Source organism: Lepeophtheirus salmonis, chromosome 6 (assembly GCF_016086655.4).
Source record: "Lepeophtheirus salmonis chromosome 6, UVic_Lsal_1.4, whole genome shotgun sequence".
NCBI classification, from domain to species: Eukaryota; Metazoa; Arthropoda; class Copepoda; order Siphonostomatoida; family Caligidae; genus Lepeophtheirus; species Lepeophtheirus salmonis.
The window spans coordinates 55706627-55722517 of record NC_052136.2 but is presented as its reverse complement, the minus strand read 5'-3'; the positions used below and the strand labels follow the sequence as shown (position 1 = coordinate 55722517).

The 15891-nt window shown below is 32.2% G+C and overlaps 1 protein-coding gene and 1 long non-coding RNA gene across 2 annotated transcripts; both read left to right on the top strand.

Moving 5' to 3' along the window:
* Positions 1–980: 980 nt before the first annotated feature.
* Positions 981–1649, top strand: LOC121120347 (uncharacterized). The gene is made up of 2 exons (XR_005865021.2): positions 981–1120; positions 1232–1649. It is a non-coding gene; the product is annotated as an uncharacterized lncRNA (long non-coding RNA).
* A 1405-nt stretch (positions 1650–3054) lies between these two features.
* Positions 3055–7066, top strand: yki (Transcriptional coactivator yki). The gene has a single exon (XM_040714352.2). The coding sequence runs from the start codon at positions 4869–4871 to the stop codon at positions 6174–6176; it is 1308 nt and encodes a 435-aa protein (XP_040570286.1). The 5' UTR covers positions 3055–4868; the 3' UTR covers positions 6177–7066.
* The last annotated feature ends 8825 nt before the right edge of the window (positions 7067–15891 follow it).

Here is a 15891-nt window from a genome sequence, read left to right as displayed (position 1 = left end):
TGATGTATATATTGCTTTAGATTGATGCAATCCCAAAATAAAAAAATCAAGTCATAACGACAACGACGACGCCAAATTAGACAGCTTATTGGTAATTATCACCTCTGTCTGTCTCCATTTCTCTCACTCTTCCACTACAAATCATACTGGAGGAACATATGTTGTGTATTCTAAATCCCTTTCAAAACAATTTCAGCTGGGGTTTTTTTTTTATTTATTAAATATATGGCAAAAGTATATTTTTTTAAAAAATGAAGTTTCAATGGACAGTTGCTGTTGAGTAATGTGTAACTAAAAATACATGTATATAAAAAAATTTCATCCTTACGAAAAAAAAATTATAGAAAAAAAGCAAAAGTTCCTTAATTTTTTTTTTTTTTTTTGGGGAATAAAGTCACACCAATCAATTTCCTTTGGACACCCCTGCTTTAGTTTTTCAACATAACCTCTTTCATCAGACACGATAGCTGAAGTTTAAAGCAGGAGGTGTGTGTCTAGAACTAGATATTATTATTATTTTTTTGTTTTTATCTTAGCTATGAGGGAAGAATAACTATAAAGATAGCTAGAACCGTAGGACTGAAGGACCGATGAATCGGTCCTTAGAACCGTTGGATGGTAAAAAAGATTGGACTGATAAAAAATAATGACTGCAAGGGGTGAGACTGAATAGATAATCAGTCCTGGAACTGATACAGCACATCTTGATATTACTTATTTAAATATCTCCTATTTAATATAAAGCAACTTTTTTATCAAAAAAAATAAATAAATTGAAAAACTGCCAATTTCTTCCTCTTTCCTTTTCCCCCTCTATCCCTCTACTTTCTTTTCTTCTTCTTCCTTTCTTCCTTTTTTTTGGGAGGGGGGAGTGTATTGAGCGTGTAACAGCTGAAGGTAAAGAAACTGATTTAAGCAGAAGACCTCATGAAAAAAAAAAAATTTAAAATTACGCGAGTTACATTAATAAATAATAGAGATACAAAAGAAGAAATAGAGTGTGAGAGAGAGAGAGTGAATATATATAGATATTTATATATATCTCAACCTTCTTTGTAATGTTATGGTTATATAATAATAGTAACTAAGAATAAGAAGCACCTGAAGTACCTATGTACATGTAACTAAGAGCATAATATATTATTACTATAAAAAATGAGAATAAAATATCAGGCACCGTTTTTTGCGTATTACATTATTTAATAATATGTATTTATACTTTGCACTTTAGATTCACTCGGCGCCATGTTTATAATATTTTTTATGGAGGTGCTTCTTAATGTCTTTTTCTTCTTTTGCTTAATGGATGTGTGAGTCAGTCAGCCACAGGAAAGAAGTGGTGGTTGCTCTATTTATCATGATTATGAGGATGCTAGGGGTAAAGAGGCAACGGAGTTAAGTTGAAGCTAACATCTACTACAAGAAAAATCCCCAACAAAAATAATTCAAGGTAATATGTGTAATCATTTTCCTTTCCTTTTTAATCCAAAAAGGAAAAATTAAAGGAGAGAAGAGAAAAGAAGAATCAAATAATAAAAGGAGGGAATTGACAAATTTTGAATCGTATATATTTGATAATATTATATAATATCAATAATTTAGATTATAAAGGCTCTAAGCCACAAAGCTAATGGCAAATAATGACGTCACTATACTGCCTTATTGCTTTAACAGTTAATACTATATTTCACTTTTAGAGATCTCTGTTTAAGTATTTAAATAGAAATTGGATCAGAGGCAGAAGGAAGCTTACAGATATTATTTACTCAAAAATATCAGTGGACATAATTATCATTAATTGAATATAATATTATAATCAATTGTAAATACTACTTTTCAAATGCTCCTTGAGGCTCTGGACAATTATTTTTGTTATTGGTCTTGTTATGCATAGTAAATACTGAATGAGAGTCATAAAATGGATTCACAACTCAACAGGATGCAGTTTATTATTGCGTAATTATTGACATATAACTTGCACAGATCAGAGTGTATTACTGCTTATTTCAAAATGTCTTAAATCATCCCAAAGAAGAATGAAATAAGAAAGGGTAAGATTGAGGTAAGATGGATCGTAATAGTTCATACGTAGAGCATCAGATACCAGGGATATCCACTAGATTATATTATCTTTTTTTATTTATTTAAGATTATAAATATACATTTATATATTTTTTTTTTTGGGTGGGGGACTTGGTGTTTGGAAATTATTGGTAAAAAATTTCAAAAACCCATAGACACTCACAAAAAGTTATAATTTTTGAAAAAAAATTCAAAAATTAATTTTTTTAGCAAAAATTTTCAAAAATGAAATTTTAAATATTATTTTTTTTGATTTTTTTTTTAAAATCTACTGCCATTCACATTAAAATGGAATTTTTGAATCTTTTATCAAAAAATTACTGCTATTTCACAAAAAATGGAATTTTTGGAAATTTTTTCAAATATAGAATTTTTTGCTCTGCTGCATTATTTGCCTGAATGACGAACATTTTTGTACTAAGATGCAAAAATTTCTTAATTTGGGAAGGCCTAAAGCCATTCCAGCCCACAACCTGCGGTCCACCCTGAAGACTAACAAGTAAATAGACGTAGATCCGTTAAAATTCCTCCTAAAATATACATCTTTTTAGGGAGAACTAAGATTTGCTACGTCATGTCATTTGAATTCTCAGAAAAGAAGAAGAAAAATAATGGAGGTGAGGTGGATATATTATGTTTTAGGTAATTTAACCAGGAGAGGAAGTACGGATCCGGAGGGGTCAAGGGAGGCAATACTCATTATTATAACTACAATATCAATCCTCTATAAAATGTACGAATCACTTTTTCAAAATATGTATACAAAGTTCGAATCCATATTTTCAAACTCAGCACATCTTTAGTAGTACTAGACCATATTATTATTATAAGAAAAGGAAGAAAAAGGGGACCCAATTCTTGGGCCGGTTGAGTAGTTTTTTTTTTTTTCTTCTTCTTCTTCTTAAATAATAGATTTTTTTTTTACCTTTTAAAAAAAAATAACAAGTCTACTAATATAATTTCCTTAGAATTCGTCGTGAATGTTCCTTTATTATGAAGGGAGGGCAGGAGGATGACCGCCATTTTGTATGTTTTTATTTTATTTCAAATGATATATGTGAGCCGTCAGCATAAAAAGAAGCTGGGATTAATTTTCTCAAATTTGCATCTATTAAATCCTTATCTACTATTTGTTTAAAAAAAATTATTTTGTTAAATCATTTGGAGAAGATGTTAGTTGAATAGTTATAGAAAAACAGAATTGATCTGTCTAAAAAGACTATCATCAGTTCTGTACTAAATAATTTTATAATTCCTAGGAGCGTTCCTTTTAAGTCTTTTATGGTAACAACAACAGTTTAAATGACAAAATTACCAACACAGTCATAACAGCTGTTCAAGTTTTTGGATAACTTCTTTCAAAAAGACATGGGGATATCTTAAGATTAATAGAAATACAAGGTTATCCCATGACGCTTTTCTGTCTGATGTTTGACAGGGGCGTTCGCAGGGGGTAGACTGGAGGGGATTTACCCCTTCCCCCAAAAAATAAATTTTTGTTTTTTACTAGAAAATTTAATACTTGAATTTTTATTCCAAGAATTTAATATTTGAAATTAAATTAAAAATCAATTTGAAAATTCCGGCTAAGGCTCCATACTATAGTTAATATTTTTAAATATCTCAAACCATCTCAAAAAATTAGCTCATTATCAAGATCATGAAGAATAAATTAGGAATTCCTTATTTTTTTTGTTTAAATTTGTTTTGTGTTGACTCTCTACATATTTTTTAGGTCACTTTACTAAACATCAGTTACTAAATGGATATATCTTTCTTATAAATAATACTAATTAGTCATGAGTTGAATGATAATGACGTATTATAGCATAACAATTTTAATAATGAAAATATAAACATTTGACCGTTGCATTATTATGTCATGGTTCTAATGTAAAAAATAGGAGGGAATCTTCACGATCCGTCAATGACAAATACAACAACTACTAGAGGATCCATGATGAATCCCTACTTATTTACTATTGTTATTTAATCGGACCCGCTGGCTCATCGCACGCGATGCTTAATTATTATTTCTTCTTTGGATCTTGGCGTCTCGCCCGTCCTACGATTTACTTAAGGTAAAAAAAAATGACACCTCAATAAATAAAAGGGAAAAAAAAGAAGAGAAGACGTTAGAAACCTGCGTTTGCGACCTTTATATACCCTACACCTATCGCCATCTACTTGTAATTCATGTAACGAATATTGCCAATTACTAATTTTAGGAATATAATAGATATAAAAAATTGTCAATTTCTTTTTCATGCTATCCACGACGCAGTTGGTGAAATCATCGTGGACTATGAGGGGTATTGATGTATTTGAGTGTGTATCTGTAGGTATGAGTTGATTTAGAAGAGCAACAGGGTTCTTTTTAAATAACGGATATATAGGTAAAGAGGGCGTTCAAATAGATTGGCGCCATGCTTCTACTACAACATACATACATTGTAAAAATAATAATAAAAAAGGAGGCTTGTTCACCTGATGATGTTGTTGATGGGAAGGAAGAGAAGGAACGAGCGAGAGGTAGATTAAGAAAGAAAGAAGGAGAAATACGTAGGTACATATAGAGAAAGAGTGAGTGAGAGAGAGCATAGAGGACTGAGTATGTGTGTGTGTTTGAGCGGGCGTGCGTACGCTCCTTTTTTCTTTTTTAATAACTTTTTTTGTTTCTTTTTTTTTTAACTAAAAGTTTAGTTGGAAAGTCCGCTTGGAAGGGAGCGCTCCCTGTGTTTCTATCAAAACCTCCCCTCAACAGTGTTTTTTTCTCCATGTTCTAAATGTCTTCCCCTAATAGAACTACGATGAACGAGGAGAGTGGGACTCCAGGCCCTATAATTCATATTCGTGCGGACTCTGATTCCACATTGGAGGACATGTTCAATGTGGCCCTGAAGCCCCAAGGCTCTCTTCTGCCTTTGCAGGTCCCTTTGCGTATGAGGAAACTGCCAGAGAGTTTTTTCCGTCAGCCCATGCATCATGGAAGTCCGAACCACAGTCGTGAGAACAGCCTGGACATATCTGGTGTGGCGGAGAGTCCCAACACATTCCCAATTCATCACAGCCGCGCTCACAGTTCTCCGGCCACGCTTCAACAAACCCTGGCTGTTGCTCAACAACAGTCCCCAGTCAGTAACCACGTGAGGCAAACCTCCTATGATCAGGATCTGGGACCACTTCCTCCGGGATGGGAAATGGCCAAAACACCGCAAGGACAACTCTACTTCATGAATCACATAACTAAAACCACGCAATGGGAAGATCCTCGAAAGCAGCACTATGCCTCCGCCCCTCCGGTCCCTCCTGCACCTCCTACGCCTGCTCTTTCTCCCGCCCCTCAACATGGACCCATCCCACAGCCTTACCAATCCTCACCACGATCCGCATCACCGTGCCATAATAACAACGCGAGCTTAGTATCTCTTCCTCCAGGATGGGATCAAGGAGAAACCCCTGGGGGGGAAGTGTATTACATTAATCACGCCACCAAAAAAACCACTTGGTTCGATCCTCGCATCCCTATTCATCATCAACGCATCCCACAAAAAGACTCTCAGCGACACAATCGGCTCCAAAGACTCGAGAACGAGAGAAGAGCCCTTCAGCAGCGACAGGTGGAACTCAAAAAATGCATGGAAAAGAATGAGCAGCTTAAGCTCGTGAAGCGACATAATCAAGAAGTTCTTCAGCAAACACAAGAAATGCTCATGCGACAAACCCTCAATGGTAGTAGTAGTGACGATCAACCTTCGCGGAATGATATTCACAATCGACAGGAGTCTGCGGACTCTGGTTTAGGCATGGGAAGCAATTTCAATTTAGGCAGCATACCCGAGGATATTACCGGCATGGAAATGGAAACGGATCTCGATACAACCCTCACAGATCGGACTCCTAATCCTACATCTAATAATAGTAATAGCAGCAACACTAACAACGCCAATAACGAGCAGAATGCTGACATGGATTCAGATGCTCTCATTCCCTCCCTCACGGGGGATTTGGGAGATGAACTCTCTAATGACATTATGCAAGACGTCCAGTCCATCCTGAGTACGAATAAAGGAGACAATCTCACCTGGCTCTAAACGGGACACACACAATTCAATACAAGAATTTAAATGGGTTTTTATTATATGTATAAAAAACATGAAAAAAAAAAAAAAAAAAAACGTTATTGTAATAATCTACATATAGGTGTTATACATTTCATAAATGGACTTATTGTGCCTTAAGTGAAAAAGAAAATATTTATCAATCAATCTACTCTCTACATATAACCGTCCATGAAGAGGTTGCTACATCATTTAGTATTCCTTTGGTTAAGGAGAAGACAATGAGGAAAACAGCGTTCGTCTCTTTCTTTTCTTTTTAATATTAAAAATATACTATATCAATAAGACAAATCGCATTTTATTTTATTTTTTTCATCAAAAAATAAAATTTAAATCAGAGAATTTATTCATATTAAATATATATATCACTTTATATACCTTTATATTTTCCCTCTAAATAACCCCAACTCAAAAAAAATTTATGACTTATACTTTTTCCACATTTCCTCTTAAAAGTTGTCAATAAGTTTTTGTTTTTTTTTAACCTAAGGAAATATATAAATGAAAAATAATAATTTTTTTATGCAATGTGCCTTTTGAGTGATATTTTTATGTATTTTTTATAATAATCCCCCCCCCCTCTTTCTCTCCCCCTCCAATTATCTAAGAAACCAAACCTCCTGTTCTTGTTTCTTGTTAGTAAGAAATGATTTTTTTATTTGCTCATATTTAATATATATTTATATATATATATACATCCTTGTGTGCATATTATATATTCGTATATATAGACCAATTCGTACTTAAAATGATGTGTTTTTTTATTGGTGCCTTTGAAATATATTAAAATATATTATATATACATACTTTATTATAAAAATAATTTGTAAGCAAATAGTTAATAGATAATTTTTTATACATTATATGATTTGATGATTCATTGTTTGACTCTGCAGGCTCGATTATATTAATAATACTAGTAGTAGTAGTAGTTGCTAAGGACGTGTGCTGTTATGTTCAAAATAGAAAAATCAATTTTGTTTTTCATTACATTCTTTATCTTTGTGTACAGGATCTATAAAGGATTCAGAAGGAACTTTATTTATATCCCTCTTTCCCCATCCTCTCCATAAATGGAGCCTATTATTACGCTTTGTATTGTAGAATCTTACAAATCCCCCTTTAACACTTGTCTCTTGAATCTAAAAATGAATATCAAATTTCACGTTTTTATTTAGAGAAAAATCAAATTTATTTATGTACTTGATAATAATTACTTGCTTGAGCGGGTCCAAGGCGTTTTCATGGGTCCATTATTTTCTCAATTAATTGTGACCTATCGTGTTTGGATTTTATTTATATTCTTTGAGAAATTATTGTCCATTTCTATGAACAAACTATTCTATTTAGTGCACTGGTTCTTAATCTTGTTGGATGTACTGAATCCCACCAGTTTCATATGAACATTAAGCGAGCCCTTCTTAATTGGTCGAGTGGATTGTGTCATCATTAACCATGTGTGTTTTGACCTCCGCCGAACCCTTTTTAATTGTTCAAGTGGAGCGTGTCATCACAAATCATATGTGTTTTGATCTCCGCCGACCCCTTGAGACTACCTCATCGAACCCAGGTTAAGAACAACTGCTTAAAATTCATCGCAAATTTCAACTAAAGTAGGGAAAATTCATTTATATTTTTTATAAATGGATGGATTTTATTTGAAAGGTCATATCGGGCCAAATAAACCTTTATTATTTATAAAATGAAAGTTATTAATTATAGCAAACCTTCTTGGGTATCAAAATTCATTCCAGAAATTTGAATACAGATCCTACAATTGAGTAAAATATTGGGGTATACGTTTAAAAATGATGTAAAAAAAAAAATCCTATTCTTCATTTTTGTTCCAAAACTGTTTTTGTGTTAACTCTACAAAAAATTTTGCTGGGTGAAACTTTTCGTCTTGGGAGTTTAACTCAAGCCAAAGCTTTTTTTAATGACTCTTAGCTCTGCATTTCATTCTTGAAGCCATGAAAGTGATGTAAGTTTTTATAAGAATAATCTTTCAGTAGTTGGAGAATATCTGTGATTAGTTTAATAGTATTATTAGTTATTACATATCTTCGTAATTAAATCGACGAATCACTGGCTATCCAATCATTAAAGAAAGTGTCATCCTAAACAACTGTTAATTCAGTCTCCCCCTATTTGCACCTTCCAGTCCTTTTATTTTGTGTTATCCAAGGGATGCAGAAGTCTAGTTTCATCTCTCTAATACTATAATGTTTGTAAATGTTGTGTACTATTGTGTTGCTATTTTGTACAAGTGGTAACTTGTCTAATCAAATTGTACAATTTGCAACCAAAAAAATGATGTGAAGAATTCATAGTATTTGAGATAAGGATAATGCAAAAATTGAATATACCTGTGATTTATATTTTTTTAAACATTTTTTCATAAAAATAACTAGGTAATAAGTATTCTATGTTGGACATAAAGTTCTCAGTTGTGTTTTACTCGTAAATGAATGATAAATAAGTAATTTCAATAGGTCAAAATTAAAATTAATATTTGGCTATGAATTAAAATGACTGTTCCAATAGTTCCAATAAGGTACTATAAGAAGTAGAAATTGTAACTTCTACACATTATAATATATGAACATTGAACATGTTAAATATTTATGTACATATCACTCTATGACGTCAAATCATCAATCTGAGATAATCAATTTTAAATTCAAAGCTGGCTTCTAATTAATTAGTGTGATATTGCTATTTCTATAAATAAGCATGGATAACATCAATTATCAACGGAACCTTGCACACACACACGCATCAAATGTATTTGTCTAAATAATTGTTCTCATAACGAATAATAATATTTATTTAATTAAATAACAAAGAAGAAGTATTTTCAGTCATGTCATAATATTTTGGGCAAGTTACTTATTTATTTAGTCACCGAGTCACTTTGATTTGTAGTATAGTAATACACAAAGGTGAAAATCCAGTGTGGAATGGGCATGTTAAAAAAGAAACCAAAAAATCAACATGCTAACCCTAGCATATTTGAATAATGTTTTGGAGGAGAGAAAGAATACTGCTCATGACGACGTTTCATTGAATCAGCTACAATCAGCTGATACAAGAAAGGAAGGAAAAAAGATTATAAAATAAGACTAGAATAACTCCGATTTTAAGGCCTGGCACCCGCTGTGGCTGTAGTCCTCTGTCATGGCGTCCCACTGCTGGCTGACAGTGGGTTTGAGGGCCTCGATGTTTGCAGACCTTCCCCTCGACATGTAACAAAAAAGTGTCGTCGAAGGGGTTGGCATCATGGCTGTTTATAAGGCTCTTGCCACCAACTTTTTTTTTAAATAGCTATCTAGTCTATCTGGTTTTAAACCCCGAGATCTCTTGAATGGACCATCATGGACATAAGGGAATTGGCCTGGGCTATTTTCTTTAACTCTTGTACAGTCAAAGTTTGCTTTATTCATATAGAAGATAACTTCTCTCGTAGTTACTCAATACTTATATGCTCTCTCCTTAAGAATACAAAAATAAATAATAAAAGATTTTTTAGAAAAAAATATGACGTGATGAGCCAAGGTGGTCTTCAGTCTCTAGACCGCAACATGACTGAACTTTATCTACTCTCCCTCGTTGATAACCCTATATATAGTAGTAATTTTTATTATTCTATATAATATATAGTCCCATTCTAGGGGCATCCACAGGATTATATATATATATATATTTTTTTTTTTTTTTTTTTTGGGGGGTGTCTCGGGGCTTGGTTCTTGGATTAAAAAAAAAAATTTTTTCTTAAATAATATCATAAATGGACTTTTTTTTTTTTTGAAAAAAAAAAATTAAAAATTATGAAATTTTAAAAATTTTCAACTTTTTGAATTTTTTTTTTTTTTTTTTCTTAAATAATATGATAAATTAAATTTTTTGAATTCAATTTTTGGAAAAAAAAATTTTCAAAAATTAAAAAATGTTTTTGAAAAAAAATTATAAATTTTTTTAATAAAGAAAAAATTCTATTTTTCTTGGAAAAAAAATTTTTTTCTTAAAAATATGAAAATTTTTTTTGAAAAAAAAATAAAATTAACTTTTATTTTTTTGAGGAATTTTTTTTGAAAAAAAAAAAAATCAAAAAATTTTCAAAAAATAAATTTTGAATATTAAATAAAAAAAAAATCAAATATAAATTTTTTTAATAAAGAGCAAAAATTCCTAAATTTGGGGAGGTTCTTGGATTAAAAAAATTTTTTTTTCTTAAATAATATGATAAATTAAATTTTTTGAAAAAAAAATGCAAAATTCGAACTTTTAGAATTTTTTTTTTGAGGAATTAATTTTTGGAAAAAAATTTCATATATGAAATTTTAAAAAAATTAAAAAATTATGAACTATTTAAAAAAAAAATTAAATTTTGAATATTAAATGTTTTTGAAAAAAAAAATCAAATATAAATTTTTTTTTAATAAAGAGCAAAAATTCCTAAATTTGGGGAGTGACTCTTTTTTAACATGAGTTTTAGGTACCCACGCTTGTTGTTAAAAATGAGTTCTCAACTCATATATTAATGAAACAAAGTTTATCTGTATATGAGGTCCTCAACTCATTTCTCTGGCTCATTAAGTCACATAAAAAAATTATGTGGCTGTTAATATTATTCTTTCATTCTTAAGGAGAAAACATCCAAGTATTGAGTAACTATGTGGTAGTGTGCTCATGAAAAACAGAGAACAACATTCAAGATTTCTTGAGAAAGTATCTGTTATATTCTTAAAGTAAAGTTTGTCTGTTTGTCGACACTTAAAAACTCCGGACAATGTCAGGTACTACAACTATTATTTTATAATAAAAAAAAGTTATAAAAGACCTGCGGTATTTTCTTCATTTTTACATACTATACTTTTATTAGGTTAAGTAAAAAGTTCGGAAGGTTTTTCCCTAGATGTCTTTAAGGAGCTAGCTATATCTAACAATTAATACATTGCATAAAAAACCTTCATTGATAGATTTTTGTAACTGGTCAAGCCTTGTCGATAAATTCTTCAGTATGATTACGACAATGGTAAAAAGGTGGAGCAGGCCGTAATTTTTTTTTTTGTACTGTTTATGGACCCAATATAGTATGGATTGTAACATCAAAGCGGTGGTTCCATCAATTCTGTTCTGGTAATATGAACATCGAAGGTGAGGCACGCTCTTGTAGGCCAAATGTCGAAGATCTCGATAAAATAATAGAAATCGTCGAGTTAAACCAGAATTTGAGCACTTATTCCATTTCCCAGGCACTGAAGATTAACCGTTTGGAACCATATATATCAGATACTCCTAACAATATTGATTTTATTGTCAAAATAAAGGGAAAAAACGCTAAGAAATTTTTACATTACCGTTTACAACTCAATATAAACAATATTCTTTTCTTTTTTAATTTGAAGCACACGCTCGATGCTACATGCAGGATTCCTCATAAATATGACTACATTGTTATTTCTTTGATCCGAAATCCCTGTATGGATTGTATATCGACATACAGATATACTTTTCTTTGTTAATATATATTATACACAACTCAAATTCTCTCTGAGGATAATAATGTCATCATTAAATAAATCTGCACAACTTTTAAATATCAAATGCCTTTGATATCTTACTACACATGGCAGGTCAGCTATAGGTTAATCATAAACCCTCTACCAACGAACAGTAGGATTATCCTGTTGTTAGTTCCATGGGGGTGTTTATCTACCCCAGATACTAAAATATTTTTGTAATTTCTTATCGGTGTCATGCATATTTCTTAATTTATCCGGTGTTAATTTTGTCAGTTATAACTATACAAAATGTATTCAGTACAAACGTTTTTTGCTGACAATTACGAAGCAAAGATAAAACTAAATAATTCTAGTGAATGTTTTTGCTGAATAAAACCAATCATTTTTTTTTTTCTTGACGAAATAAAAACGAGTCTAAATATGAAGAAGACGTGTAAGAAATATTTCATTTGTTTCTAATTTATTAGCAAATTTAAGGATTAATTATTGAGGTTTTTTAAGTGTTTTTTTACCCCAACGATGAATGTAAAAAAAGAGATGGAAAGGGATTAAGGTAGGATATATGTTATTCTGTATAAAACATCTTTTGTTTGACAATATATATTTTTTTTTATTCGGAAATAATCTGTCCTCTACACTCTACAAAATTTGATATTCTTTTCTCCAATTCCATTTTTATATTATGAATTCTAAGGTAAATGATATAATGTTAACAAAGTATTAAAATAGTTTACTGATGCTTGTAGTTCGTGATGTAAATTTTTTAGCTAGCCTATTTTTTGTTTTTTTTAAATTTGTCATATTTGAAGAATGGATTTTCTTTTCCTTAGGAGTTGTCATTATTATTTAACTTCTGAGTAGAGAACTTCCTTTCCCAAATTTATTCAATTATATTCAAAACCCGATGAAAAATTTGTGTGTGCTCATAAAAAACGGAGTGTAACCTTGAAGATTTGTTTCGGAGATATAATTGAAAGTCCTGGTTGGACTTGGAGTAGAATTGGGGATCGACATCTGAGTAATTCTTGCCAATGTGCCTGTTTATTTCATTCTCCTCCCTTGTCCCAGCTGATTCTAGATTATTTCTTTTTTTTTTATTGTACACACGATTTCCATTTGTAGTTGTAGTATCATATGTAACAACAACTAAGAACAAATATAGTTTCATATTAAAAAATGGCCATTTTAGTGTTGGAGCATTAAAACACCCAGAAAATTACTGGAGTTGGGATATGAAGGAAATAACGTAGAACTGAATACTATGAGGTGATCTCAGTAAGGCCTGTGAAGAAAAGAGTGAGAGAGATCACGTTTGTCATCTTTTTTAGATGATACAGGAGTAGTTGTGTATAGGCTCGATCCTGTCTTGTAAATTTCCTTTTCTTATGAATAATTAAAATTCCTCCCAAAAATATTCTCATCCCATTTAAGACAAAGAGGAACAGTTCAAAATTATTACTTGACTGTTACAGAATTAATCTTTTACCTAGGCAGATAATCTAGTTTGACCATATATACTGATGTAAATCGTGTTAATTTTTTAGCTGGACCAGTCTTTTTTGGGAATTGGTAATCTGGATAATTAATTATATTTTCCTTAGCAGTTGTCATTATTATTTAATTTCTGTGTATCACTAGATATGACGTATCAAGGGCCAAAGAAAAAAAAAAATATTTAAAATTATACAAAATGGACTTGCATCTTTCCATCGAATTAAAACAATTTCGGAGTATATTATTAAGATGGCCTTTCTCCAAGAAAAGAGAAAGATACATTCAAACTTCTTCTGAATGCGGAGTACATCGAATATTTACGTCATCACTCACTTAGGGCTCCTTCATCCTAAATGTTCCCAAGGATTAGCAAGAATATTTGAGGGCACATTTGTGTCTTTCATGCGAAGATTTAATACCACTTGAAGAAAGGGAGAAAAAAGGTAACGAAGATTTTAGGGATCCACATTGATAACAGGACGATCCATTTTTAGGGATAGAAAATACTCTGATTCCTAGATATACAGCGACAATAGGCGTAAGAGACAAACCAATCAAGATTTGATCATTGTTTCCATTTTTATATTTGATGAAAAAAATGAAAATTTATTCAGAAAAAGACAGATATTACCGTTCAATATAAATTTTTATTTATGAAATTGATATGTAAACGAATTTCCAGACAATTTTCTTCAAAACTGTATATTTTCTACGAATATAATATTCTATCAGAAATCCAATTTTCCAGCTGAAAAACTTTTAACTTATAACTTAACGCCTTATCTAGTCTCTTTGAATTCCAAAAACAATTTTTTTTTTGGCATAGAATAAGCCCCCCTTATATGACTATTCCCCCGTTTATTGGAACCCCGTCTTAGCTTAGTCAAGTTCAAAAGAGACACCCATGCAAAGGTTCTGCCTCCTAGGTCCAACGGTGTGGGCCATAAAGGACACAAACTCCATTATATTTATACAGGGCTACCCTTAAGACTTAGGATAGCAACTTCAACTTAATATTTCTTCTAGGCCAGTGTATATTTTGATTCAATTTGTTGCTTATGATTCATGCAGCTTCTATATATATATATTTTTTTTTTATACATACTTTTTATAAAACGTGTTCTTGAGCCTCTAACGACGACATCATGAAACCGAAGAGCGCCATAATTTCTCTTCATTTGTAATGGAAGAGCGGTGAGGCCATTACCAAGGCCCTGATAGACCACAATGTTTTCAAGTCATCGTCCAGTACACGGTCGAACGATACAAAGAGACCGGGAATGTCGATTACGGGGCTAGGAGTGGTCGCCCGAGATCCATGAGGACAGTGTGATCAAGGTAACGAGGTCGAAGATCAACCACAAAAAGAAGCGCTCCATGAGAAAGATGGCTCATGAGGATGTGTAGAGTTGTTAGGAAGGACGTGAGGATAAAGCCGTATCGTATGTATATACACAGCTTCTCAGAGAGGTCAAAATGGTCAAGAGGCTGATCCAGTCGAAAGTGCTTCTGAAATTCCTCAATTATTGTACACAAGTTTCAATCTTTTTGACTGACGTAAAGATCTTGAATGTGGACCTGGCTTATAACAGCCTCAACAACCGGATACGGGGTCAGAGCATTGAGGACATTCCCCTGAACGAGCACAGTCTCGGTGATGGTCTGGGCGGGTGTCAATTCCTCGGGTTCAAATTTCCCCTGATCTTCATTCCCGAGCGTTTGAAGGTTAATCACCCTGTCTATCTGGACATTTTACAGTCTCAAGTACTTTCCTGAATCTAGGAACAGCATTGTGAAGGATCTTACTGCTTCTCGCAGAACGGAGCACCTTCACATACTACAAGGTCTGTGCAAGAATTTTACCAAACTACTTTCGAGCAATTTTGGAGTAAGGGCATGTGGCATCTTCTTCTCCAGATCTCTACGTACTGTACCTCTCCATATAGTCCATTCTGGAGAGGGAAGTTAGTGTTCATGCCACCATAGTGTCTGCATGGGTCAAATTGTCGGAGGAGACCATCTATGCAGAATTTCAAACAGTTCCGAAGCGTTTGAGGGTTTTATTTCCTGCAAATGGTGGTCATGTGAAATGAAGTAAAACTCATTTTGAAGGAAATATTACGTTGACTGCAATGCTGTAAAAAGATGTTTCGAGAAAATGAATATTTCTGTACATTTTTAGCTCTTGAAACAATTCTAAGACTTATGGGTCACCCTGTACATATGCCATAGGAGTAGTGAGTACTCACGTAATACATTTAAAAAAAGAGGAATTATACACAAACATCTTAACCATAGCTGCATAAAATATACAGATTATCTTAGTGGATAGAACCTTTTATTGTGACTTTGAAATATGTTACTTTGGGGGTTTCTTTTTACGATTTTTTTATTTATTTCTATGCTTAGTTTATGCGTAAAAGTGGAATATTCTGATATGTTTATAGTATTCGTATTGTATTGGAAGAAATTGCTCTTTAAGGAGGCAAAAATAAACCTACTTGCAAGGACATTGGCAGGAATTACTAAGCTGTCGATCCTTAATTCTATTCTGAGTAGAAGAAGGATTCTCACTTATAACACGGCAACAAATCCTTAGTCTTTCTTTTTGTCTTTCACACTATAGTGATTACTGTAAAGTGTATACTAATATGTTCTCTCTTCAAGAA

Bases quoted from the DNA above. Each gene is read 5' to 3' on its own strand.
- yki (XM_040714352.2), top strand. From the start codon at position 4,869: ATGTCTTCCCCTAATAGAACTACGATGAACGAGGAGAGTGGGACTCCA.